Source organism: Leucopleurus acutus, assembly GCF_964270905.1.
Source record: "Leucopleurus acutus genome assembly, chromosome: 3".
NCBI classification, from domain to species: domain Eukaryota; kingdom Metazoa; phylum Chordata; class Mammalia; order Artiodactyla; family Delphinidae; genus Leucopleurus; species Leucopleurus acutus.
Genome location: NC_139145.1, coordinates 3,920,369 through 3,947,880, shown reverse-complemented (window position 1 = coordinate 3,947,880; position 27,512 = coordinate 3,920,369). Strand labels below are relative to the sequence as shown.

The 27,512-nt window shown below is 52.4% G+C and overlaps 2 protein-coding genes across 4 annotated transcripts in view; both read right to left on the bottom strand.

Annotated features, from left to right (window-relative positions):
* The window catches only part of KDM4B (lysine demethylase 4B), a 134,664-nt gene extending 127,673 nt beyond the window's left edge, over nucleotides 1–6,991 (bottom strand). For all 3 annotated transcript variants that reach the window (XM_082836020.1, XM_082836021.1, XM_082836022.1), the window contains exon 1: nucleotides 6,904–6,991. The gene's annotated coding sequence lies outside the window, so the exon portion shown is untranslated. The remainder of the gene's footprint in view (nucleotides 1–6,903) is intronic.
* Nucleotides 6,992–15,771: 8,780 nt separating this feature from the next.
* Nucleotides 15,772–27,512, bottom strand: part of UHRF1 (ubiquitin like with PHD and ring finger domains 1) — a gene marked incomplete at both ends in the record, with an annotated part of 30,101 nt that continues 18,360 nt past the window's right edge. The window contains 7 exons of the mRNA XM_082835935.1: nucleotides 15,772–15,918; nucleotides 19,491–19,589; nucleotides 21,330–21,496; nucleotides 21,574–21,739; nucleotides 23,605–23,742; nucleotides 23,815–23,977; nucleotides 26,353–26,459. Coding sequence (XP_082692061.1) covers nucleotides 15,772–15,918; nucleotides 19,491–19,589; nucleotides 21,330–21,496; nucleotides 21,574–21,739; nucleotides 23,605–23,742; nucleotides 23,815–23,977; nucleotides 26,353–26,459 — 987 coding nt within the window. The remainder of the gene's footprint in view (nucleotides 15,919–19,490; nucleotides 19,590–21,329; nucleotides 21,497–21,573; nucleotides 21,740–23,604; nucleotides 23,743–23,814; nucleotides 23,978–26,352; nucleotides 26,460–27,512) is intronic.

The following is a 27,512-nucleotide window of genomic DNA, read 5'->3' as shown; positions in this document are numbered from 1 at the left end:
CTCCCAGGCTGCCGCCTTCCCAAGTGGGCCGCCCAGCACACGGCCCCTCTCCACCCGACGCGTGGTCCGGGGCACCCCCGGCACAGCCCTGTCGCCGTCACCGCGCCGGCTGGCGGCTTCAGGCTGGCTCCTGCTCAAAGGAGGCCTCCGGGATCCCTGCTCTCCTTCTGCACAAAGCACAATTCCGGATCCCCTGCCAGCTCATCCTCCACGAATCACTTCTCTCCACGTTCTCTCCCGAGACTGGAGCGAGCAGCCACGAAACCATGAAGGTGGGCCCACCTCCACCCCTACCTGCCCAGAAGGTGCCGTCACTTGGGTGCAACTGCAAACACAGGAGGGAAGTGGGTCCTGGGACAGATCCTGCCGCCCCACCCGCAGATCACCTCTTCACAGCTCGCTGTACAGGTTCATCTGAGAATAGGAGCCGTGATCGCTAGTGCTGGCAGCCGGGGCCAAACCCACATTAGCTCTGGTGCCGCTCTGTACCCAGAGACCCATTCGGGGTGCAGCAGCCCTTGGCGCCTTGCTTTCTGATTCTTATTCTTTGTCCACTGAACAAAACACACCCGAGGCCCAGAGCAACTCCGCTTCACCAGAGCTACAGGCCTCCCGTGGGGCAAAGACGGCAAAGCAAACTTTTCATCAATGCCCTCGGGTCCACGGGAGCCACTGAGGTGGGATGAGAAAAGAAAAGAGGGGAGGGAAGGAAGGAGGAAGGGGGAGATGGAGGAGGAACAAAGAAAGACAGAGACCAGCAAAAAAAAAAAAAAAGGACAGCAACTTTGGAAAGCCAAGAAGTTCTGAGTAATCCTCTCCAGGTTGTTTATTTCAATCAGCTAGAGAAGGCATGACCGTAAATTAACGGTATGCTTCCTTGACAAGTCAGAACACTCCTGGGACAGACCCAGATCTAAGACGCTAACAATCTGCCTGGCTGGGAAATCACTCGTCAGCCAGTGTCCACGGTGGGGAGCAAGGCCAAGGGCACGAGGTCGGCACAGTCCCGCTCCCGACACAGGCCGGCGCACTGCCCCACAGCCGTCTCCCATCCACTCACCCCACAAAGCTCAACTGTCACACACACAAGAGCCATCTCTCCACGAGTGTTCCCGGGCAGGCCAGCGGCCGGAAGGCCGCAGCAACCTCCTCTCAGGACTCCGCTGCCCCTTCGGAAGGGGCACTGGTGTTGGTAAAGAGGATGGGCCAGATGCTTACAAAACAAGAGGATTGGGAAACAGTGTCTTCCTTTTAAACCCTCAGCTTCTGTGAGGTCAAAACAAACTCCTTAGGCCCAGAACACTCCTCAATCTTCTGCCTGCGCAGGTGCAGTACAAAGGGGGCATCACGGAAAGGTGGGGCACTGCCAGCAATGAAGTATTTGCCCCTGTTTACATCTACTTTTTTTTTTTTGGCCGCACCATGTGGCACGAGGGATCTTAGTTCCCCGACCAGGGATGGAACCCGCACCCCCGGCAGCTGAAGCGCAGAGTCCTAACCACTGGACCACCAGGGAAGTCCCTACATCTACTCTTTTCTCAATTTTGAGATTGTTTTGGTGAATGGGATCATAGCATTTTCTTATATTCCCTGCACTTTAAATTTCCTCAAAACAATCCAGGATCCGTTTTTTAACAGACAGAGTATGATTCTAAATACTTGGATGCAGGAAAGATGGAAATTCATTCATCCAACAAATGAATGCTTACTGAACACCCGTTGCGGGCAGAAACTGCCTGAGGTGCTGGGGATACACACAGCGACCAAGACAGATGTCGCTCCCACAGCGGGAACCTCACACCCTACTGCAGGTGCTCCCACACTATGGCCCACAGGTCAAATCCAGCCCACTGCCTGTTTCCGTATGGCCCACAAGCCCAGAATGGTTCTGACGGTTTTTAATGGTTCGATGGGGGGAAAAAAAAATCAAAAGAAGAAAAATAGTTCATCGTATGTGAAAAGTATGTGAAATTCACATTTCCGTGTCCATAAATAAAGTTTTATGGGAACAAAGGCACAGTTGTTGGTTTCTGTACTTTTGTATTACAACAGCAGAGCGGAGAGGTCAGGTCTGAGACAGTCCCACCTACAAAGCGGAAAATAGTTACTTTCTAACTCTTTACAGGAAAAGCTGCTGCCCTAGTGGATGAGATGGACAATAAGTACATAAACAGATTGATACAAATTTCTGGTAGTGCTGAATGCAAAGAATAAAAGGCAGGTTGGGGAGAGAGAGTGGATGGAAGGGTGAATTTGGGCAGTGAGGTCAGGGATGGCCTCTCTGAGCCGAGACCTGAGTGACAAAGAGACCTGAGGGGACAACACTGTGGCAGAGGGAACAGCAAGTGCAAAGGCCCTGAGGTGGGGAAAAGTAGGCAGGTAAAGTGGTTTCGACTGAAGGGAGCAGGCACGGGGCTTGGGGGGGGAGGGTGGTGTGGAGAGCACCTCATAGGACAGAACAGGGAGGCCATGGAAAGGGTCTGCAGCCTTTCCCAAGGACAACAGGAAGCCACTGGAGGGTCCGAGCAAAGGAAGACCGTTTTTCAAGTTTTTAAAAGTCCCTTGAGGGAGCAATAGTGAGAACTGACAGATTAGTAAGGACGCCTTATCCAGCCCCCAAGATGCTCCCAGAACAAATCAAAGCAGGGAGTAAACTCAAAAACCAATCCATGGGACTTCCCTGGGGGCGCAGTGCTTAAGAATCCACCTGCCAATGCAGGGACACGGGTTCGAGCCCTGGTCCGGGAAGATCCCACATGCCGCGGAGCAACTAAGCCCATGCGCCACAACTACTGAGCCTGCGCTCTAGCACCCACGAGCCACAACTAGTGAGCCCGTGTGCCACAACTACTGAAGCCCCCACAGCTAGAGCCCGTGCTCCCCAACAAAGACAAGCTACCTCAATGAGAAGCCTGCGCACTGCAAGGAAGAACAGCCCCCGCTCACCTCAACTAGAGAAAGCCCACGTGCAGCAACAAAGACCCAATGCAGGCAAAACTCAATCAATCAATAAATATAAATAAATAAATAAAATATATGATCGCCTTAAAAAAAAAAATCCATCCAACCCCACAATCATCAGTTCATGGCCCCGCTCAGGCCTTAGTCTTGAGGCGGCACAGGCTTTTCTAAGTATTGTAGTTAAATTCATTTCATTATGTAAAAGTGCCTGCACCCGGCACAGTAACAGTCCCATGACCTCAGGCATCATTGCTCATGAAGAGGGAAGATGAAAGGGGCGAGTCACCTCAAAGCCGACTTGAAGCAAACTGTTAAAGCCGATGGACAGGCAGGGGTCACACAGCGCTAAACCTGCCCACCACGCTTCCAGATCCCGGGAGCATGTTTCCACATGGCCTGTGGGGGGCCCTGCAGGGGCTCGGGAGACCCCCACACCACGCCTGACGGCCCGTGGTGGGCACGTTTGCAGGCGAGCACCTCTCCTCCAGGAGACAGAGTAGGAAAGACCTGGACAGCCAGGCCGAGGAGTGTGCGCCAGACATAGTTTGCAAATATGAGCCCCTCCCTTTTAGACGGGGGAGGGGAGGAAAGGGACAAACGGACCTGGAACTTGAGGTCAATCAGGGTCATGGCCAAATATCAGGCTGCCGTGGACTTAAAGGGGGCTTAAAGGTTAAGTGAGAGAGGGCCACCTGGGGGCAACTGCACCCTCCAGGGGACACTGGGCTATGTCTGGGGACATCGGTGGTTGTCACAACTGTGGGGGTAAGGCTGCTCCTGGCATCAACAGGGTGGGAGCCAGGGATGCTGCTCCACACCCCACAGTGCCCGGGACAGACCCCCACAGAGAACGACCCAGCCCTGAACGTGAATGGGGCAGAGTAGGAAGGGACCTGACGTTAGTAAGAAATCAGCGCCAGGTTCAGAGCACCCTGTCACTGTGTGAAGCCACAGTGACTCTCATCCCCTTTGACCCCCTCAATGACCCAGCATGGGCTCTTATTATACCCATTTTACAGATGAGGAAAGCGAGGCCCAGAGTCATGCCCCAGAGGAGGGATGTGAACCCGGATCTTTCAGACTCTGTTTGGGGAATGGAGTCAAGGACAGGAATCCAGGGGCACCAACAAGAACACAGGTCAGAAAGGAGTCCAGGTTCAGCCCCTCTCCTCCGTCCGGTGTCCTCAGCCAGAAGTGGAGGGACCGGGGCAGGGCAGGTCAGAGCTGTGGGGGTGAGGTCCCACTGAGCAGCCCGGGGGGTGGGGGGACAGGTATCTGGAGCGCAGCCAGGAACCCCCCAGGAACTGGCAGAGAAGCATGGGGTGGGGGCGGAGGGGGTGACCTCACAGTCGTGCAGTCTGCCCGCAGTTCCTTTGCTTTCTGCGCCCTTCCCCCAGCCCCTGCCCAGTGGGCTTGGGAAGGTTTAGTGACTGCCCCCCCGCCCAGCTTTGTTCTTGAGCAAGTGACTGGCGCAGGGTCTCACAGCTCTGACCCTGCCCCCCACAATTCCAGATCCCGGGAAGAGAGACAGCCGGAAATGGTCATTTGCCCACACCTCGGCCCTCACCCCTCTCACCCCGTGCTGCCCACTCCGAGCCAGGCCCCTTGGGGCAGTGGGCACCACACCGCCAGCACAGTTGTGCCCACACCTCGGGACACCCATCTCTCCCTTTCCCCCACTAGACCCAAAGCCCCCTGAAGTTAGGGGCTTCCTGCAACCTGCCCCAGTGCTCAAAACTCAATGTCCGCAGGCCAGGTGAGTGTCAGATGGAACCAAGGAACAGATGGGCTCCCCAGGGCTGAGGCCCCGGCTGGGCCGGGCCAGGGGAAGGGGCGGGGCTCAGGAGGGCAGGGGCAAGACGCTACAGAGGAGGAGGGGAAATGCAGGGTCAAGTATAGCAGAGCAGCCAGGCAGGGAGAGAGGGGATGGAGGGCCACCGGACCACCCCAGAGGCACTGGGGAAGGGTCTTTACTAGGAGACAGAAAAGTACAACAAAGGCAGGGCGGGGTCCTAAATGACTGATCAGCCACACCTTTAAGCTCTTAACACCTCCTTAGCAGCCCACTCCCCAAAGTGGCAAGGATTAGAAAATGCGAGAAAAACAATTGTTACTAAGACCTGTATAGAAATTGTCTCGACAACGACACACAATCGCGCGCGCGCGCACACGCACGCACACACAGCGCGTGACACAGTATCTGCTTGAATCACCGCAAAACCTGGGAGCATTTATGCAACTGCACCTCTGCTCGCGGAGGTGACCTCCCCCAGGGCAGGGCGGTCTGACCGCGGAGGTGCCCCCGGCACAAAAGGGGAGCACCAACGTTTGCCAAGCGTCCAATCAGAAACACGGAAAGAGGGCCAGCGAGTTTCGGAAACCCTCCCCTCAGATGATCACAAGTTGACTCCAGACTTTTACACTCTGTCCTTTGGGATTCCAAAAAGCAAACTACAAAGACCACAGAGGCTGCCCACTGCTTTTGCGAGGGTGGTGAGGAAAAGCTGACCGGGGAGTTGACAAACCCTCCCGACGCCTCATAAGGAAGCTATTATTGGAGAATTAGGGGAGTCACCGGCTCTTGCACGGCAGCGCGGAAAGCCCAGAGGAGTCATGGAGTGAGCCCCTTTTAGGGGCTTTCTCCAGCCTGGGGACAGCCGGATAAATGGCTGCTGAGGCAGAGGGGTGAGGCAAGCAACCTCAGACCCTAAGACAGCGCTGGCAGCCAGTGGGAGCCACGGGAGCTTGCTGAATAAATGCCACGGACAGAAACACATGGAAAAGGACACACTCTTTACATATCACAGGATTGTTGGGCTCCATTGCACAGAACAACCTTCTCACTAGTTTCATAACTCGGGAAACAGTTCCCAGGTGCACCTGAATCATTAAAACAAAAGCATCCTCCCCCAACCAAACAGATGGGACACACCAAGAAGCAGTCCACGTCTCCCCAGACCCCAAGGGAAAAAAATCCCCTATAAAACCTTCCACCCTGGCCCCGGCAGACGCGCACCCCATTCTGCCTGGTGTCATTGCGCCCACTGGGCGGAGACCCAGGCCCTTGCAGATCTGGGGCAGGTCCCTTTCAGAATGAATCCGTCCCCCAGATCCCACGGGGCTGGAGAGGACAGCCCAAGGGGTCCCCGCGGGAGCGACACCAGGATTTATTTCTACAGAGAAGGGGCCTTCGAGATGGCGATCGGGCAGAGAGGGGAAGGCCGTGGGGGCACGCGTCTGGAAACTGCTATGTGCATATCAAGTGGATAATTTTTTTATAGGAAATTCTGATTGCATGCTTATTTTGGGGGGGCTCAGGGAAATGGGGTGCGAGTTTGGACGCCGCGATGGCACGGCGGTTGACTCGGGCAGTGGGGTGGGATGCAGTGATGGACATTTCGGGGGACACCGCTGGGAAGCGCCCCGTTAACCCCACCAGTGCCCAAGGGGCCGGAAATGGAGGCGGGTTTCACCCAGGGCCTGGGATATCTCTCTCTCTTTCTCTTTACTATTATTATTTCTTTTAATTATTAGGATTGTTGTGAATAATGGAAGGTGAGGGCCCCGCCAGGCAGGGCCAGCCGGGCCGGGCCACCCACGCTGTCATCTTTTGTGCGGGGCCGGAGGGGACGCCCCGGCCCAGCCCCCGCGCGCCCCCGGCCCGGGCAGGGCGCCCCCGCCTACCGCCCCCGGCCCCGCCATTGTCCGGCCGCGCCGCCCCCGCCCGAGGCCCGGCAAGCGCCCGGGGCCGGGCGGTTAACGCCCCCAACCGCCTCGCGGGCCGGGACAAAGCACTGCGGCCGCGGCCCGAGCAGGCCGCGCCCGAGGCCTGGGCCTCGAGTCCCGGGCGCCCGCCCGCCCGCAGCCCCAGGCGCGGCGCGGGGGCGGCGGCGGCGACGGGGCCCGCGCTCGGACGCGGCGGCCGCCTCCCCGCGGGCTCACCTGAGGCGGCGCGCGCGGCCCGGTCCGGAGCTGCGGCGCGCGCTCCCCCGCCCTCGGCGTCGCACCCCCAGGCCCTGCTCGGGCCGGGCCCCGCTCGGTCGCTGGCGGCCGAGCCCTCCGCGAGCGTCCCGGGCGGGGCTTATAAGGCCGCTCGCCAGCTCCGCCCCGGCTGCCATTGGCCACCGAGCCCACGCCCGCGCACCCATTGGCTGCCGCTGACAGCTCCGCCCCTCCCCTCCGCGGGGCCCACCAACACCGCACGGCCCGCCCCCTGCGCGCCTCGATTGGGCGGGCGCAGGCGCCGGTCTCGCCTCGCCACTGGCCGGCCGGCTAGGACACGGCGGCGCCCACCCACGTGCCCGCTGACCGGCTTGGTTCTCATTGCAGGCTGCGCACGCCAGACAAGAGGCCGCGACCAACAGGACGGCGCTAGGCCTCAGATTGACAAGGGCGCCTCGGGGACCGCCCAACGACCGCACGGGGGCAAGAGAATATTGGCTTACGGGGTCAGCCCCAGGCGCGGACTGGCTGGGGCGGGTGCCAATCACGGTCCGGGCCCCGCCCTGGTTATCAGGCTGCAGCTGAGTACGTGAGATCCAGCACAACATCAGCACCGCGCCTGGCAGGCTCGAAGAGGGGGTTCGAGACCCAGAGCCGGAAATTGGGTTCAGCGTTCTCCAATTCGCAAAGTCCCGAGTTAGGAAACATAGCTCCAACGTAACTCAATTTGCAAAGGAGGAGAACTGAGAACTGGTGAAATAAAAGTCAAGCAGAAAAAATAAAAAAAAGTCAAGCAGCAAGAGCCCCTGCCTCCCCTTCCCCCCTCCCCCCCAAAAAAATTCCAAGTTCATTTCCGTTGCAATGGACAAAACTTTGCAAAGGCGCCAGGCCTTCAGGGTAAAGCTAGGTGACCTTCGCCGACTTCCCTAAAACGTAAGGGAGGCAAGGAGTTTGGTGCCTCCTGACTTAGGTCCAAAGCTCAGCTGGGCCCACATGCCTCACTGTGGTTGGCCTCCAGCGAAGTAACCTCGCTGGGCCGCAGTTTCGCCTGTGGAATGGATATGACGGCGATACAACCCCTCACCGTCGGCCCCTCTCCTGGGAAGTTTGCGCGAATTGGTGAGAGGAGGCACGTAAAGCCTTTGACCATGTGACTTCGCGAAGTGAGCATTTAATTAAGGTTTGCCATTATCATCATCATCATGATTATTAATTGCATACCAGGCAGTAGGCTGGGCACGCCCCCATTTCGTCTGCAGGAATGTAAATCGGACAATTCGATATTTCCCAGTAACGTGGCGAGTGCATCTACGCTCTATTCCTGGAGGTCCTGTACCCTGAGAAAGGGTCCGGAGCGTGGAGCTTGCCTGGTTCAAGTATGCGGCTGCAGCGCTGTACACAATTGTTTCCAGATTATATAGATAGCTTGTCAGGGTACTCTGGAATACTTTTAACTATGTAGCGGTTGAAAAGGGGGTAGATCTACATGTACTGTCATGGAATGATTCCCCTACAAGCCATGTGGAGAGCTGCAGAATGGTCCAGAATTCTGAACAATACCGTTATGGAAAGGAACGCAGAGCAAATATCCTGTGGTTTCTAAGAGCCCATACCTGTGGCAATGCGCAGAACAAGGCCGTCCCCAAACTGAGTAAACTAAATCTTTGTGGAGAGGAGGGATCCACGTTGGTAAAAAGTGTAGTTGGTGAGGAGTTTAATCTGCTCTAGGGTGATTTACATCGTCATGGGGCCATATTCAGATATTCCCTCAAGCAGTTAAAATTTAACTTAAAAAGTAGGAACCAGTAACTGCTCCCAAGGAACTCCCTAACCCGTGGGAAAGACAGAAATGTAATCTGGTAGCAGTAATATAGACTCAAAAGTGCAATCGTATGGGGATCCCCCTATCCCAAGCCTTTTTCTTCTCTACTTCCCAGTTAACCCCGTTAGACAGTGAATTCCAGGTGTTTGGATTTCACAGACTCTGGAATTTTTTTTTTTTTTTAATTGGGGGACCTAAATAGGTTGTCAGCTTTCCAATTTTGCTTAGGGGGACTTTTTATAATTTTTTCTCAAGTTCCTTTTTTTTAAAATTTTAATTCCAGTATGGTTGATTTACAATGTTATATTAGTTTCTGGTGTACAGCGAAATGATTCAGTTTTAATACGTATACATACATAAATATATATATATATTCTTTTTCATATTCTTTTCCATTATGGTTTATTGCAGCATATTGAATATAGTTTCCTGTGCTATATGGTAGGACCTTGTTGTTTATCTATTTTATATATAATAGCTTGTATCTGCTAATCCCAAACTCCTAATTTACCCCCTCCCCCACCCCCTTTTCCCTTTGGTAACCATAAATTTGTTTTCTAAATCTGTGAGTCTGTTTCTGTTTTGTGAATAAGTTCATTTGTAGCATATTTTAGATTTCACATATAAGTGATATCATATGTTATTTGTCTTTGTCTGGCTTACTTCACTCAGTATGAGAATCTCTAGGTCCATCCATGTTGCTGCAAATGGCATTATTTCATTCTTTTTTACGGCTAATATCCCGTTGTATATATGTACTGTATCTTCTTTATCCATTCATCTGCCGATGGACATTTAAGTTGCTTCCATGTCTTGGCTATTGTAAATAGTGCTGCTATGAACATTGGGGTGCATGTATATTTTCAAATTAGAGTTTTCTCTGGATATATGCCCAGGAGTGGGATTGCTGGATCATATGGTAACTCTATTTTTAGCTTTTTAAGGAAACTCCGTACTGTTCATCACAGTGGTACACCAATTCACCAATTTACATTCCCACCAGCAGTGTAGGAGGGTTCTTAGGGGGACTTTTTAAAATGCCATCTATATGTTAAGAAACTTCACAGTTGTGGAATCCAGACAGGAAGTATATTTGACGGTTCACCATACAGTCCTTTCAACTTTTCTACGTTTGAGAGTTTTCATAACAAAATGTTAGGACAGAAAACTACAATCTGTCATTTAATTAAAAGGTGTCCTATGCAAAGCAGGAAGGACTCAGTCTCAGAATTTTCAAATTAACTTGAGAACAACTCACTAATCATTTTCCAGTCTTTGCAGACATGTGCAGATCTCACAAAGGGCTGGGGCTGGGAATCACAGGCATCTGTCCCTAAGTAAGGTCAGGAGGACCTCTGGCACTGGCCTTCAGATGACCCAAGGCCAGCTCATTTCTAACTGTTCTTCACATTCCTCTGCTTTCCTAAAACTCCCCTCCAGCTTCCACTTATGGGCTAGTCTGATGCATAAAAGATAGAGATGGACAGAAAAATAGACCCTCCTATGTCTTTATTTTTATCTTTTGGCTGCACCACATGGCTTGCGGCTTAGTTCCCCGAGCAGGGATCGAACCCGTGCCCCCCTGCAGTGGAAGCACAGAGTCTTAACCACTGGCCTGCCAGGGAGGTCCCTAGATCTTCCTATGTCTCTAAAAAATAAATTTTTAGAAATACATTTGGGGGGTAGATCCTTGGTGGTCCAATGGTTAGGACTCGGCACTTTCACCGCCGTGGCCCGGGTTCAATCCCTGGTCAGGGAACTACGATTCTGCAAGACACGTGGTACAGACAAAATAAACATAAAAATTTAAAAGAAAATTTTTTTAACAAAAAAATTTTTTAGAAAACAAATACATTTGGAGGAGGAATGCTAACATTCCATTTCACGCCAAGCAGATATCGCTAGACACGTGTAGTATACGTTTCACTTTTATGAGCACAGACACATAATGCAAACACCAGACCACGGCTCATGTGTTTGTTTAGGTGCTAGACAAAGCAGGCTACCCCACCAATGAACTGAATAGAAAAGAAAAACCGGCACAAAATAGTATATACACTACTGTCCTAATGTCATTCTTTAAATTTGTATATAAAACAAATACTTGGAGGGACTTCCCGGCGGCACAGTGGATAGGACTCCTCTATCCCAATGCAGGGGGCCTGGGTTCGATCCCTGGTCAGGGAACTAGATCCCACATGCATGCTGCAGCTGAGAGTTCGCATGCCACAACTAAGGAGCCTGCCTGTTGCAACTAAGACCCCACGCAACCAAATAAATAAATGTTTAAAAAGTAATAAATACATGGAGAAACATCTGTAAACAAATATGTACCATGGCTTTGCCGTGTCCTCGAGTAAGCCACTTGTCTATGCCTCAGTTGTTCTGAGGTTGAATGTTGCAGTACCAACACACACGTATAAATAAAGCCTAAAAATATTAACCCTTTCGGGGGCAGGATTATGTGCTTTGGCTTTTTCTTCACATATTCAGTTTCCAAATGTTCTGAAGGGATTATGTATTAATTTTATAACGTGCGGTAGAGGGAGAGAAGGAAGTTTTACATTAAGAAAAAAAAAAACAACCAGGTAGATTTTAAAAGGTGGTCCATCCACACCCTGGAATATTACTCAGCCATAAGAAGCAGTGAAGTGCTGACACTTGCTACAACGTTGGATGGACCTTGAAAACACCAGGGTCAGTGAGAGAAGCCAGACACAAAAAAACTATGTGTTGTATGAATTTATTTATATGAAACATCCAGAACAGGCAAATCCACAGACAGAAAGTAGGTTAATGGTTGCCAGAGGCTGGGGAGGGGTGGGAAGTGACTGCTAACGGGGATCGGGCTTCTTTCGAGGGGGGATGAAATTCTGGAACCAGACAGAGGTGATGATTGCACAACTGTGCAAATATACTAAAACCCACTGAACTGTATACTTTAAGTGGGTGTTATGGCATGTGCAATATATCTCAATAAAACTGCTTTAAAAAAATTAAAACTACCAAAAGTCTACCAGGAAATGAATACACCTTACATTGTGATTATTTCTGCATAGCAGTGCACATACACTTTTCTGGGGTTTGCTCATTTTTAACAATGACACTGTTCTTAACTTTTATGTGAGAAACAAAATAATTCCACAATTAACGCACCTCAGCGTGTTCTGCCCCTGTGTGCGGCCCACTTGGGGACACTTAGGGAGTTCCCTCTGATCCTCATAGCTGGGCATCTTTCCTATTTTTATTTCATGTTCACACTTTGATTTTTTTTTTTGAGATATAACTCATATACTGTACAGTTCAAAGGATTTTAGTACCTCCACAGGTTATGTGCAATCGTCACCAAATTTAGAACATTTTCATCTCCCCGAAAAGAACCCCGCACCCTCTAGCTCTCACCCCCTCTCCCTCCCTACTGGCTAAGCATCGCTACACTAATCTGCTTTCTGTCCCTACAGATCCCTGTGTTGAGCATTTCATGTGAATGAGATCATATCACATACGATCTTTTGTGATTGCCCTCTTTCACTTAGCATAATGTTTTCAAGGACATACTTGACATATTTGAAGGTCCAAAAGAGGCAGAGCTTTATTGTTTTTGTTTAAGATTTTTTTTTGACGTGGACCATTTTTAAAGTCTTTATTGAATTCACTACAATATTGCTTCTGTTTTACGTTTTGATTTTTTGGCCATGAGGCATGCGGGATCTTAGTTCCCCGACCAGAGATCAAACCCGTGTCCCCTCCATTGGAAGGCTAAGTCCCAACCACCGGACTGCCAGGGAAGTCCCTGTTTCTTAAATCAGATCTGCCCACGTCATTGTCTAACCATCCGTACAAAGTGCCAGTGATAGGTTGGTGTGAGTAATGGCATCTGCAGAACTCGGCACTATCACCTCCCCTGGAGTTGATTGTTAAACTTGCCTCATCCTTGGGGAATTCCCTGGTGGTCCAGTGGTTAGGACTTCACACTTCTATTGCAGGGGGCATGAGTTTGATGCCTGGTCAGGAAACTAAGATCCTGCAAGCCAAACCGTGCAGCATGGCCAAAAAAAAAAAAAAAAAAAGAATGAAAGAAACAAGACAACAAACAAAAAAACAAACAAAAACCAAAAAAAAGCCATAAACGAGACAAAAAGACAACCCTCAGAATGGGAGAAAATATTTGCAAACAAAGCAACGGACAAAGGATTAATCTCCGAAATATATAAGCAGCTCATACAGGTCAATATCAAAAAAACAAACAACCCAATCAAAAAATGAGAAGACCTAAATAGACATTTCTCCAAAGAAGACATACAGATGGCCAAGAGGCACATGAAAAGCTGCTCAACATCACTAATTATTGGAGAAATGCAAATCAAAACTACAATGAAGTATTACCTCACACCAGTTAGAATGGGCATCATCAGAAAATCCACAAACAACAAATGCTAGAGAGGGTGTGGAGAAAAGGGAACCCTCTTGCACTGGTGGTGGGAATGTAAGTTGGTACAGCCACCATGGAGAACAGTATGGAGGTTCCTTAAAAAACTAAAAATAGAACTACCATATGATCCAGCAATCCCACTACTGGGCATATACCCTGAGAAAACCATAATTCAAAAAAACACGTGCACTCCAATGTTCACAGCAGCACTATTTACAATAGCCAGGGCATGGAAGCAACCTAAATGTCCATTAACAGAGGAATGGATAAAGATGTGGTACATATATACAATGGAATATTACTCAGCCATAAAAAGGAATGAAATTGGGTCATTTGTGGATGGACCTAGAGAATGTCATACAGAGTGAAGTAAGTCAGAAAGAGAAAAGCAAATATCGTATAATAACACACATATGTGGAATCTAGAAAAAGGTACAGATGATCTTATTTGCAAAGCAGAAATGGAGACACAGATGTAGAGAACAAATGTATGGATACCAAGGGGGAAAGGGGTGGGGTGCGAGGAACTGGGAGACTGGGATTGACACATATACGCTATTGATACTATGTATAAAATAGACAAATGATGGGAACATGCTATATAGCACAGGGAACTCTTCCTAATGCACTGTGGTAAATGCGAAGGAAATCCAAAAGGGAGGGGATATCTGTATGTGTGTGGCTGATTCATTTTGTGTGCAGCGGAGGCTAACACACCATTGTAAAGCAACTATACTCCAATAAAAATTAATTAAAAAAATAAAAACAAAAGAACCTTGCCTCATCCTTGGTCTCTGACTCCTGCTGGAAACAGCATTTCAGGTCACCAGCCTCCACACCCCCACGTACCCCCATCTCCCCAGGCCTGCAGAGGGCCCCCTGGGGCCAAGCAGCTCCTTAGTTGATGATTCAGGCTGCTGACACCCACTCAAGGCAGAGCCAGTCTCCTAGTGGGGGACCACAACAGCCTCCGTTTCTTCTAATGTAAATGGGGACAGTGCCACGCACCTTGGTTAACACTAAGTGACGTCTGGCTCCAAGCTAGAAGGCCTGGTTTGGCCCCTATGGACCGCTGCACGTCACTTGGACCTTGTGGGCCTCAGTTTTCTCATCTGCAAAGTGGGAACGATGTCACCTGCCTAGTCTGACTCCGGGGTTTTTGTAAGGAGAAAATGTGTTACTAGCTATAAAAGTGCCTGGTGGGCTACAAAGCACTTTGCAAATAGAAGACACAACCAAATTCATCTGTAAAAGGCATTTATTCTGAGAATCTAAAACCTGGACAGAGAATATTGAACTTCATAGAAAAAGCCTACACAGGATTTCGTCGTTTATTCCTAATACATTAACCACCTAATAATAAGGAAAAAAAGAGAAACTTTTAAAACAATATCGCTCCAGTCTGTCTGCAGTTATGTGATTTAAAATATCCCTGTTCTGTTGAGGTATAAGCTGCAAACTTTGGTCAAGTTAGAAACATTAACAAATCATTCCAAAAAACACAAAACTCCCCCCCCCCCAAAAAAAACACAACCAAACCCTAAGTTATTAGCTTCCTCGGTACATATACAGTAACTACAAAAAAAAAATTTCATTTAGAAAGGTTTTTTTTTTTTTTTTAAAGTTTCCCTCTTGTAATTCCCAATTGGCGAGTTGAAAATTCAACTTCGAGGATCGACAAAAGTCCCATCGTCCCCACTCGCTCACCCGGGGTCTCCAGGGAGGCACTGGAGGACTGCAGTTTGAGATTCTGGTTGGCACTGTCAACAATTCAGTGCTGAGAAAGAGCCCCGTGTTGAAGAAGGAAGGAGGGACCAAAGGCACTTGAACGTGGCCCCAGGCGTTTGCTTCCGTGGCGTCCAGAGGGGACGTCGCTGGGCCGCCCATCGGCCCCCATGGAGGGGAAGAGTCCAGCGGAGGTAGCTTCAGTGTGGCCCCAGCTCTCTGCTCGGGTGGCTGGTGGGGACGCAGAAGCAGCCCAGTGGGGGATGGCTTGGAGGCGGGGGCGGGGGGGGGGTTCAACCGGGCCCAACGGGACTTCTTCGCTTTTCCTTTGAACAGCTTTTCCTTTGAACACTTTCCTGCCGGCAATGCAGGGCCAACACCACACCCAGGGCCACCGCCAGGCGGGATTTCACCTCTGGGGGCCTGACCCACCAACCTTGAAAAGATTGTTCTAGGCAGCCCGGCGCCGTCTTGCGAGTCAGTGGCCAGAACAGCTGAGAACCTGATGCTGGGAATTTCAGTGGCCTTCACGCCAAGTTGTTTCTAATTCCATCCTCAGAAGAAAAACAAATTTTTTTTTTTGTTTTGTTTTTTTTCCGCTGATAAATTGCAGGCTTTTTATTTATTTATTTATTTTTAAAACCAAAATAAAAACACGGAGAAGTCCGACTTTCTTCCTTCCTTTGAGCCATAATACAAATTCCTGAAAATTTTATAGATTAAAAAAAAACAACCCAAACCGGGAAGACGAGGCTTTTTTTTTTTTTTTTAGGGAGTGGAGGAAAAACTACATGTTTAAGTTAAGCTCACTAACAACAAAATGGGGGCCACAGACCCCCCCCCGATAACGTTTTATTAAAAAAAACACACGGCGAGAAGTGCTTGAGGATCACCGTCCGCTCCCGTAGCCAGGGAAGAGCTGGTTGAGGACGGCCTGCAGTGGCTGGTTCACGTGCATGGTGTAGCTCCGGCCCAGGTCATAGCGGCAGGCCGGGCAGCTGAACACCTGGGCCCGGAAGGACCTGTCCAGGCAATCCTGCGGGAGAGCGGGTGGTGAGAGATGCTCCTGGCCACCCACCATCCCCCCGGGGCGGTGTCGGCAGCCCAGAGGCCCCTCCTGACCCTCAGTCTCACTTGCCACTGCTGGCTGCCCATCACCAGCCCGGCTGCCCCAGGCTCAAAGACTCAAGGTCGGGAATTCCCTGGCGGTCCAGTGGTTAGGACTCCGCACTTTCACTGCTATGGGAGCGGGTTCAATCCTTGGTCAGGGAACTAAGATCCCACAAGCCGAGCGGTGTGGCAAAAAAAAAAAAAGACTCCAAGGTCATCCCGGCCACCAGGCCCGTCACATTAACCACATAATAATAACCACCAGGCCCTGCAGGTCACACCACCTGACAGGTCCATGCCCTGGCTCTCTTGTCACCGTGCCTCAGCTCAAGTCCCCTCCTCAGAGGACCCCTCCTCGAAGCCCCTGGAACATCCCCGCCTCACCTCACCCTGCCTGCTTTCAAAACAGTACCTTCCGCCTTCTGGAATCATCTTGTCGACTAACCCGCTGGTGTGTAACACACCAGACACTCCCCAGGATGGGGGCTGTGTCTCCCTGAATCTCCCGGCACCAAGCACAGGACCCAACCCAGAGTAGATGCTCAAGGAACATGTGTCGGTGAGAAGACGGGAGAAGAGGGAGGAAGGAGGGGGTCTGGATGCTGAGCCAGACTTCTGGGTTTGAACCCACTTGTCAACCCAGTGACGCCAGGGGAAGAGCCAGGTGGAGCCCGAGCTGTGAGGCTGACAGGCCCTACCTCCCCGTTGGAGCCACAGGCCGAAGACGCCATGGGGAGCGGGCACCTGCACAGGCGCACACACCTGAAGGATGGCGCCAGGCAGCTGGGTGAGGGGCAACACCAAGCTGGTGAAAACCTACTGCTGCCACGTCACGCTACCGCTGGACGCAGACGGCTGCTTTTGATCCCTATTTTTAAAAAGTCCTGGACTTCCCTCGTGGTCCAGTGGTTAAAAATCCACCTGTCGATGCCGGGGACACGGGTTCCAGTCCTGGTCCGGGAAGATCCCACATGCCGCGGAGCAACTAAGCCAGTGCGCCACAACTACTGAGCCTGTGCTCTAGAGCCCGCGTGCCACAACTATGGAGCCCACGGGCCACAACTACTGAAGCCCGTGTGCCACAACTACTAAGCCCGCCCTCCTAGAGCCCGTGCTCTGAAACAAAAGAAGCCACTGCAATGAGAAGCCTGTGCACCACAACAAAGAGTAGCCCCCGCTCGCCACAGCTAGAGAAAGTGCAAGCACAGCAATGAAGACCCAGCACAGTCAAAAAAATACAACAAAGACAAAAAAAAAACAAACTCCTGTGTTCTTGTCCAATATCAAGTCTATAGCCTAATCCCAGGCACAAGAGGTAGTGCTTTCTGCTCGACACACTAAGACTTGGGTTCAAAATCAGGTTCTGGATCGCTGCACGATTCACAATGGCCAAAAGGTGGGAACACCGAGTCCATCCACGGATGATGGCTAAACACAATGTGGCCCGTCCGCGCGCTGCCATGTGACTCAGCCTTCAAAAGGGGAGACGTTCTGACACACGTGACAACATGGATGAGCCTGAACACGGTGCTCAGTGAGAGAAGCCAGACACAGAAGGACCCACACGGTCTGATTCCACTCATGCAAGGTCCCTAGAGAGTGAGATCCACAGAGACAGGAAGTAGATGGTTGGGGGCCAGGGGCTGGGGGAGGGGCTGGGGAGTGAGTGTTTCCTGGGGACAGAGTTTCAGTTTGGGAGGATGAGAAAGTTCTGGAGATGGAGGGTGGGGATGGTTGCACAACAGTGTGAGTGTGCTTAACGCCACTGAGCTGTGCACCTAAAAAATAGTTAAAACGGTAAAGGTTATGTTATCTGTATATTACCACAGTAAAAATATCTTAATAGAGTAAAAACAAAATCAAATGCTGGGACGTCAGGGTGGAGGGTCAAAGCCATTTCCCCACAGCCCCTCAGACGCTGAGCTCACTGGAGACGAATGACAGTCGTGAGGATGCCCAGGACAGACACGCACTCACCAGGGCCACCTCCTTCACACTGACGGCACAGCGGCCGCAGGTGTGGTGACTCCCTGAGCCGCTCGGCCTGACCTCGCACGCGCCCCGCGTCTCAGTGTCCAACTGCGCGCTGGCCGGGTACACCTCAAAGCCAGAAGGGTGCTGCGATGCCCCTTTCCACGGGTCAAAGGGGCTCAGCACGGTTACAGGCTTTCCAAGGTCACACGGCCAGAAAGGGCAAAGCCGGAGGTCAAAGCCACACTGCCGACCCCGACGATGTGTCCTCACCCCGCCCCGCCAAGCCTCTGAGCCCCCTCGGGCTCCATACGGCCTCAGACACCCAGGAGCATCTCTCCTGGCCACACAGCTGAAGGGCCTCGGTCAGGCCACATGGCACAACTGCTGCCCAAGTGTCCATGTTCTCAGAGTCCATCCCCTGGTCTGATAAGTGACCTGACGCCCTGGACCAAGACGGCCCCAAGGCGAGAGAGCAGCTCAGACCCAGGGTGACCGGGAGGCAGGGACAGTCCCTTCTAAATTACGTGCCTACACTGTCCATGAGTTCCTACTGACCGACTCTGGCCAGAAGGCACTGCAAAGACACCATACACGCAGACCAGCGCTTCCCAAGTTGGGGGACCCCTGGGACCGAGTGGGTGGGGCCTCAGATGCTGCTCAGCCCCCCAGCACTCAGGACACCCCACGGTGTGTTCACTCTGGTGTTGTTCACCCCACGACAGAGAACGATCCGGCCCCAAACGTCAGCACTGCTTGGGGAGAGACCCTGGTCTGGCCCAATCTCAGCCCCTCCCAATCTCTTCTTTCAAAAGCATCAGATCAGGTACTGTTTCCCTCCTAAGACTGACCACTGGCCGGAACCCTCCAGACCCGCCACCCGGCCCCCCTCCCCTGCCCTTGTCCCCAAGAGGCCCTGGCTACTCCAACATGCCTGTGGGTCTAAGTTTCTGCACAGGTCACTCTGCCTACCTGGGATGCTGCCCCAAGGACCGCCTCAGGTGGCAGGTTAATGCCACCTCCTCCAGGAAGCCTTCCTCCCTGCTCCTCTAGGGGATAAGCGCCTCACGCATCTCCAGCCCAGCCCACTTAGTCATTTAGTATGACCAGATCCCAGGCCAGGACAATAGCCCAACCTCTCCCACACCGGACCTCCAGGCATCTAAGAGGCTGGAGAGGACCAGTGTGTGGCCCCCAAGGAAAGTAGGCGCCGACCTGTTGAAGGCACAGCAGAGCGCCGGTGTGGCTGGAGGTTCGGGACGATGGCAGGGTGGGCAGTGGCTGGGCGAGGAGTTTGCGTTGGATTCCGGGGCACCAGGAGGGTGGGGAGCAGGGAGCGAGTGATGGGCGCCTGTGATTAAGGCTGGGGCGCTACTGTAACCCAGGTCACCTGGAAAAGAGACCCTCAATCCCCTCGAAGGGCCGGGGGCGGGAGGTGCAGAAGCAAAACCGGCAAGCCCAGGTTGGCAGCGTGGGTCCGATCACCCCTCCAGGACCTCCCGTCTGGGGCCCTCAGTGCCCACTCACCTTGCACACGGTGTGCTGGCACACGGTCGTGATCGGGCGGTACACCAACTCCTGGCAACAAATACACTGGAACGCCTCCTCCACTTTGCTTAGGAATTTCTGGAAGCAGAGGAGAGGGTGCATGAGCCCAGCAAAGGCTCAGTTCCCCAGAGTGAACGAGCACAACGGGTCCCCAGACTCCCTGCTTAGCCCTCGCCCCGGCCCGAATCTCATCCTCCGGCACTGGAGCACACGCAGGCTGGAGATCAAGACCGCACTCCATCAGCGCTTCTCTCGGCACAGAGCCCAGCCCTGCGACACACGGCACCGCCTGCCTGCCGCCCACTGCTCAGACCCCGGGCTCCAGCAGCGGATGAGACAGAGAAACGCCTGCCTTCTTGGAGCCTGGGGCCCAGCGGGGAAGACCAGAGATTAAGCAGGTGAAAGACAGAAAGGTCACAGCAGTGCTGGGGAAAGGACAGCAGGGAGCCCCAGAAGGAGGGCGGTCAGAGTCCCCCTGTGGAGAAGGTGACCTGTCAGCAGAGAGACCCGAAGGACGTGGGGCGGCTGAATCACAGCCTCCTAAGATGTCCACGTTCGAAGCCCGGGACCTGTGGACGTGTCACCTCATGGGGCAGAGGGGACTTCGAAGGCGGGGTTAAGGCCCTTGAGACAGGGATGACCCTGGATTCCCCGGGGAGCCCAACGTCATCACAGGGTCCTTATAAGAGGGAGGCGGGAGGGTCAGAGGCAGAGAGAGACGGGAGATGCTGCACTGCTGGATACGACAGAGATACGAGGATAGAGGACGGGGCCGAAAGCCGGGGATGAGGCGCCTCCAGAAGCTGGGAAAGGCGGGCACCGATGCTCCCCTGGAGCCTCCGGAAGGACCAGCCCTGCCCACACTTGGATTTTACCCCTAAAGGCTCACTCGTTAGGGCAGCCACAGTGATTTCACGCCGGAGGGAGACTGAGCCGGGAGCGCTGGGGTGGAGGGTACTTCCCCAAAGAGAAACCCACGAGGGCAGAGGCCGTGCAACGGCATGACCAGGAGGAAGAGTCCAGAAGGAGAGGATGTCAGCAGTAACGGGCCGCTCGCCCAGGGCTCAGAGGATCTGGGTTTGACCCTGACCGTGAGCCATGGAGAGCCAATCCCCACCAGGCAGGGGCAGCCAGAGGACGCTGAGCCACTCACTTCCAGTGACCCACCAATGTCACTCACCCCACTAAGGCAGGAGGATCAAAAAAAAGACAGCGCCGGTTTGGCGGTTCCTCAGAAATTTGAACACAGAATGACTTCATGATCCGGCAATCCCACTTCTGGGTTTATGCCCAAGAGAACTGAAGACAGGGCCGCAGAGACTTGCCCACCTGTGTTCACAGCAGCACTGTTCACAACAGCCAAAAGCTGGAAGCAACCCAAGTGTCCACTGAGAGATGATGGATAAACAAATTCCATCTGTACAGTGGAATATTACACAGCCTTAAAAAAGGAAGGAGAGTCTGACACCTGCCACAATACGGATGGACCCTGAGGACATGATGCTCAGTGAGAGAAACCAGACACAGAAGGACACACACTGTCTGATTCCACTCATGTGAGGTCCCTAGAGGAGTCGGATCCACTGAGACAGGAAGTAGATGGTGGGGGCCAGGGGCTGGGGGAGGGGCTGGGGAGTCAGCGTTTCATGGGGACAGAGTTTCAGTTTGGGAAGATGAGAAAGTTCTGGAGACAATGGTGGGGATGGTTGCATGACAGGCTTAATGCCACTGAGCTGTGCACTTCAAATAGTTCAGATGGTCAGTTTCATGTTTTCTCTATTTTATCACAATGGAAAGAAAGAGGCCCCCGCCAGGCCCGGGCGAGGGTAGGGGGCTCACCGGCCCGTCCTTGAGTGACTTCAGGATCTCCGTCCACAGCTTTGCGTTGCTCTTGTCCTCCTTGATGAGGCTGCTCTGCTGGGTGGTGAGGCTGTAGGGCTCCACCTTGGTCTTCTTGGGTGCCCCTCGCGAGGACCCGTCGCCTCCTGGGACAGAGCAGGGCGGGTGAGGGTGGAGGCCCCCCCACCCCGCCCCCCGAGCACGAGGATGGGGTCCCGAGTACGAGGACGGCCGCTGAGACACCCACCAGCCGACTTGCTTTTCCGCTTGCCCTTCCTGGGGGACGCGAAGTCCTCCTCCCCGTCGTCCTCCTTCTCCAGGGCTTCCGTCTTGCTGTTTTCCTTCTCCTTCTCCCTCCTGGCCAGGGCCTCCAGGTAGCCTTCCGGGTACTGTGAGGAGGAGAAGACAGGACGGTCACCCCTACCCGGTCCCCAGCCGGGCCCCAGAGACGGACTCTGTGCTCCCTTGGCCTCAGCTCAGAGGCCTGCACCAACTTAACTCTGGAGCAGTAACTAGGCACAGAAACGCACAGGAACAAACGTTAATGGCACAGCGGCAGTGAGCGAGGTAACGCACGGTAGAGGCCCACCACCAGATCAAGCAAAGAAGACAGTCTTTTTCCTTTTGTTTTATTTTTTGGGTTTTTTCGGCCGTGCCCCACGGCTTGTAGGATAGGATCTTGGTTCCCTGACCAGGGATTGAACCCTCGGCCTCAGCAGTGAAAGCGTCGAGTCCTAACCACTGGACGGCCAGGGAACTCCCAAGACAGTCTTGGTATCTTTCCGTTTCGATAAGAAGTAGGCAAACTTTTCAAGCCAGGGGCCAGGCAGTAAAAGTTTCGGGCTCTGTGGGGACAAAAGCCGGCCCAGCCCCTGCGGGATTGAATGGGCGTGGCTGGGCCCCGGGAAGACTTCGTTTACTCACCACTGGCCCAGGGCCTTAGCTCCACAACCCGATTCTGATGGGTCTTGGACTCCTCTGAGCCCCATCAGGCATTATCTAATTAGAAATGGGGTTCTAAGGCACCTACAACCACATCCGATTCTCCAGTGTTTCATCGAGAAACCCTCAAGCTTTTCTAGCAACACAAACTTGCAACGAAGGCCTAAGTTCTAAATAAAACATCCTCCTCTCACCAAACAGTGACATGCCTGACCCATGGCTGTCTCTCCCCAGTTCCTCCGCCTCTAAAAGTCCCTGTGTTTGTGACCACCTAGAGGGGTGGGACAGGGAGGGTGGGAGGGAGACGCAAGAGGGAGGAGATATGGGGACATATGTGTATGTATAGCTGATTCACTTTGTTATAAGGCAGAAACTAACACACCATTGTAAAGCAGTTATACTCCAATAAAGATGTTAAAAAATAATAATAATAAATTAATTAATTAATTAAATAAAATACAATTCCCTGTGGAACAACCAGTGTGTTCAAAAGGCAACTCTTTGTGGCCTCCCGGTGGGGGGGCAGGGGGCGGGGTAGGTGCTATCAGACTCTCAACAGCAATTAAGATTCCTTAAATAGTCCCACCACAACTTATCAGCTGGAAATCGGATCACCAGGAGGAACAGAAAACACCATAATTATAGTGCAAAAAAGCTGGGCGAACTCTTGAAGACGGAGGACTCTGCTGCTATAAAGAGGTGAGTGATTGCTCCAGGGGATCAGTCCGCCCTATCTTTACATTTAGACCTTGCTCTATTCTATATTTAGACCAATTTTATTGGTTTGTCTGCTTTGGGGGTAGGGAGAGGTGATGGACAGACAGGAGAAAGAGAGATGGGGGACTTCCCTGGAGGTCCAGTGGTTAAGACTCGCCTTTCAATGAAGGGGGCACAGGTTCAATCCCTGGTCAGAGAGATCCTGCATGCTGCAAGGTGCGGTCAAAAAGAAACAAAAAACCAAAGAGACAGGGAAGAGGGGGAGGAGAAGAGGGGACGGGAGGGGACTGGCCAAGAGAGAGGAGACCGGACTCCAGATTGATTTCGGGTAAGCTCTTCAAACACAGCTCAGATAAGGAAGCCCAGCTCTCAGCTCTAACATCACAAAGCAAAGACACAAACCTGCCTGAGCCACCCCTCCCCTATATCCACTGGCTGAAGGACAGGGATGGTACAGCCAGCGAGGTGTCACCAGCTCACAGCCTGGAAATCGCCCGGGATGAGAAAAACCCCAGAGAGCATGGCTCCCCGCTCAGACGCTCCCGGCCCAGGCCCCGGGCACGAGCTCCAGCTGTGAGCACAGGCCTGGACGCACCTGCATGGTCAGCCCCAGCTTCTTGATCCGGTCCTTCCCCTCCTTGGTCCAGGGCCCCGGCTCGACGTCATCCCTGCGCAGGAGGAAGCGCCACACCAGGAAGCCGGACTTGCCCTTCTCGGGCCAGTACCTCACGACCTGTGGGAAGAAGCGCGGGGTCAGTGACCTGGGGGCCAGGGGCGGGGGGCAGGCACGGGGGCCCCCACTCACCTTGTAGATGCCGTCATACCGGTTGCCCTCGATGGGGGCGTACTTGCTGTGCTTGCGGCCCTTGACGTTCCGCACCACCCGGACCGGCTTCCCTGACCGCCAGTCCTTGGCCTCGGCCCCTTTGAGGTCGTTGATGGGGGCAAAGCAGTTCAGAGCCAGTGCCCTGCGGGGAGAGCCGGGCCCACACGCTGGACTGCATCCCCCAGAGAGAGGGGGTCGCGGCGTCCCAAGCCTCCCCCCGCCCCGTGAACATGTGACCTTTGGAAAGTCAGTGCTTGCAGATGAAGTCAAGTTCGGAGGCGGTTAGAATGGATTAGGGTGGGCCCTAAACCCAATGACTGGTGTCCTTATAAGGAAAGGGAAACTGAGGGAGTTCCCCGGTGGGAACTCAGCGCTCTCACTCTTGAGGGCCCGGGTTCAATTCCATGTCGGGGAACTAAGATCCCACATCCCACAAGCCACACCGAGACATGGCCCCAGAAAAAAGAAGAAAAAAATTTTTAAATAAATAATTAAAAAATAAAAATTAGGACTTCCCTGGTGGCGCAGTGGTTAAGGATCTGCCTGCCAATTCAGGGAACACGGGTTCGAGCCCTGGTCTGGGAAGATCCCACGTGCTGCAGAGTAACTAAGCCCGTGCGCCACAACTACTGAGCCTCCGCTCTAGAGCCTGCAAGCCACAACTACCGAAGCCTGCGTGCCACACCTACTGAAGCCCGCGCACCTAGAGCCCGTGCTCCGCAACAAGGGAAGCCACCGCAATGAGAAGCCCGCGCACCGCAACGAAGAGCAGCCCCCGCTCACCGCAACTAGAGAAAGCCCGCGCGCAGCAACGAAGACCCAACACAGCCAAAAATAAATAAACAATTTTTTAAAAAATAATAAATAAATAAAAATTAAAACTAAATAAAAAAAGAAAACAGACACACTAGGGGACAGGGCCCCATGAAGACTGAGGCAGGGCTTGGAGAGTCACATCTACAAGCCAAGGGACGCCAAGGAAGGACCCTCCCCTGGAGGTTCCAGATGGAGGACGGCCCCGAGACACCTTGACTTTGGACTCTGGGCCTCCGGAATTAGGCAAGAATAAATTCCTGTTGTTCTAAACCACCCAGTTGTGCAGTGTTTTGGTACCAGAGCCACAGGACACTAACACGATGTGGGGGAAGACGTCACCCAGGAGAAAGCAGGTGGCACACAAACGCGGCCTGGGCCGGCAGGCCTGTCCCAACAAGGGGCCCAGCGGCCTGGGGTCGGTGGACTGGAGGTCAGCTCAGCATCTGATGCAACGCCGCCACCTTCCTCAGGTGAGCAAGAAAGAGAGCTGCCACCGCACAGCTGTTCTCCCGTGCAGATGGCGGTTGGTAAAGAACGGATTTCTTAGAGTTTTAAGTCCAGACTTTTATCACTGCTCACGAGCAGCTCCTCACACTGTCAAATCTCCTCCGAAAATGAGATTTTTTTTTTTCTTCTTGGCTGCCCCATGTGGCATGCGGGATCTTAGTTCCCCAACCAGGGATCGAACCTGCGCCCCCTGCAGTGGAAGCACGGAGTCTTAAACCGCTGGATCACCAGAGAAGTCCCCAAAATGAGATTTTTTTTAAATGGCTAGCGAAATTTAAATTGCACGAATACATGCACGAAAATGAACCCTTCCCTCTTTTTTAAAGAAAGATATTTAGGCAAAGAGCTTTCTGGAAAGAAATACCAATTTGTATTTCTACCAACAGTGGAACGCTAGTCTATGCCTTGGCATTTCTCAACACTGGAGAATTTGGGGCCAACTTTACAGGGTAAATAAATAGTATCTCATCATTACTTCAATGTGTTATTTCTTTGATCACTAAAGGTGAACAAATTTTCATGGCCACTGTAGATCTGTGTTACTTGGCAGAATGATTTGCATGTCCTTTGCTTTTTTCTGTTAGTTTTTCTTATTGATTTGCAACACAGCTCTTTACATATAAGGGCATAACCACCATCAGGTGTCATGTTTGTGGCAGACTCTTCCCCCAAGAGTCACCTGCCTTTTCATTGTACTTATGGGTTTTACTGGTATAAGTTATAATACTTAGGTCATCAAATCTCTGTCTTTTCCTTTGGGCTCTGTGATGCTGTATCCCATCCTGTAATCGAGGCTCAGCAAACTCCTGCCCACCTTGTGGTGTTGCAGATAAAGTTCTACTGCAACAGAGCTGTCCACACTCCTACATGTGCTCTGTGGCTGCTCACGTGCTATGACGGCACAACTGAGTGGTTGCCACAGAGACCGTGCGGCCCACAAAGCCAAATACGTTTATTATCTGGCCTTTTGGGGGAAAAGTTTGCTTCAGTGCATCTGACTGACTCACAGGTGGACAGAGTAGGGAAGAGATGGACATTCGTGGTCCCTACGTTCCATCACAATCTTAATGGGAATCTAACTTCCTGCACATGAAAGCCCCAAATGGGACCCATCCCCTCCCCTGTGAAGCCACCAGAGGACAAGGCAGACAGACACGTGCTGGTGAAGATATAGGAACACTCGATTCTGCAAACCTGTTGGTGTTGGTGAGTTTCTGATCACAAGACTGCTCTGCAGTCCGCTTGTTGCCGGAAAGGTCTCGTCCACCGCTACCTGTGTATGTGAACGAGTTCCCGTGGTCCTGAAACAGATACAGAGGGCAGGCTGAACCCTCCGCACAGAGGAGAGGAGAGACCCACTCAAAACAAACCCACACACACCCGTCAGGATGTCAACCGTCAAAGAACCAGGATGTCAGGATCAACTACCAAAGAAACAGATAATAACAAGTGTCGGTGACAGTGTGGAGAAACTGGAACCCTGTGCACAGCTGGTAGGGATGGAACATGGTGCAGCTGCTGTGGAAAACAGTATGGAAGTTCCTCAACAAACTAAAAACAGAATCACCATGGGATCCGGCAATCACACTTCTTTATACCCAGAGAACTGAAAACAGGGACTTGAAGAGATTTTTGCAGATCCAGGCTCATAGCATCACTCACAGTAGCTAAAATGTGGAAACAACCCAGGCATCCACTGACGCATGACTGGATGAACAAAAATGTGGTCCGTCCACACACTGGAATATTGTTAAGCCTTAAAAAGGAAGGAGATTCTGGGCTTCCCTGGTGGCGCAGTGGTTGAGAGTCCGCCTGCCGATGCAGGGGACACGGGTTCGTGCCCCGGTCCGGGAAGATCCCACATGCCGCGGAGCGGCTGGGCCCGTGAGCCATGGCCGCTGAGCCTGCGCGTCCGGAGCCTGTGCTCCACAGCGGGAGAGGCCACAACAGTGAGAGGCCCGCGTACCACAAAAAAAAAAAAATAGGAAGGAGATTCTGACACATGCTACACCGTGGATGGACCTTGAGGACACGATGCTCAGTGAGATAATCCAGACACAAAAGGACGAATACTGTGATTCCACTCACAGGAGGTCCCTAGAGAATCAGATCCACAGAGACAGGAAGCAGATGGTAAGGACAGGGGCTGGGGGAGGGGATGGAGAGTCAGCGTTACCTGGGGACAGAGTCTCAGTTTGGGAAGACGAGAAAGTTCTGGAGATGGACCGTGGGGATTGTTGCACGACAGTGTGAATGTGCTTAATGTCACTGAGCGTGCTCTTAAAAATAATTAAGATGGTTAAGTTTTACACTGAGTATTTGCCACAATTACATAAAAACAAGACCAGCTTCCC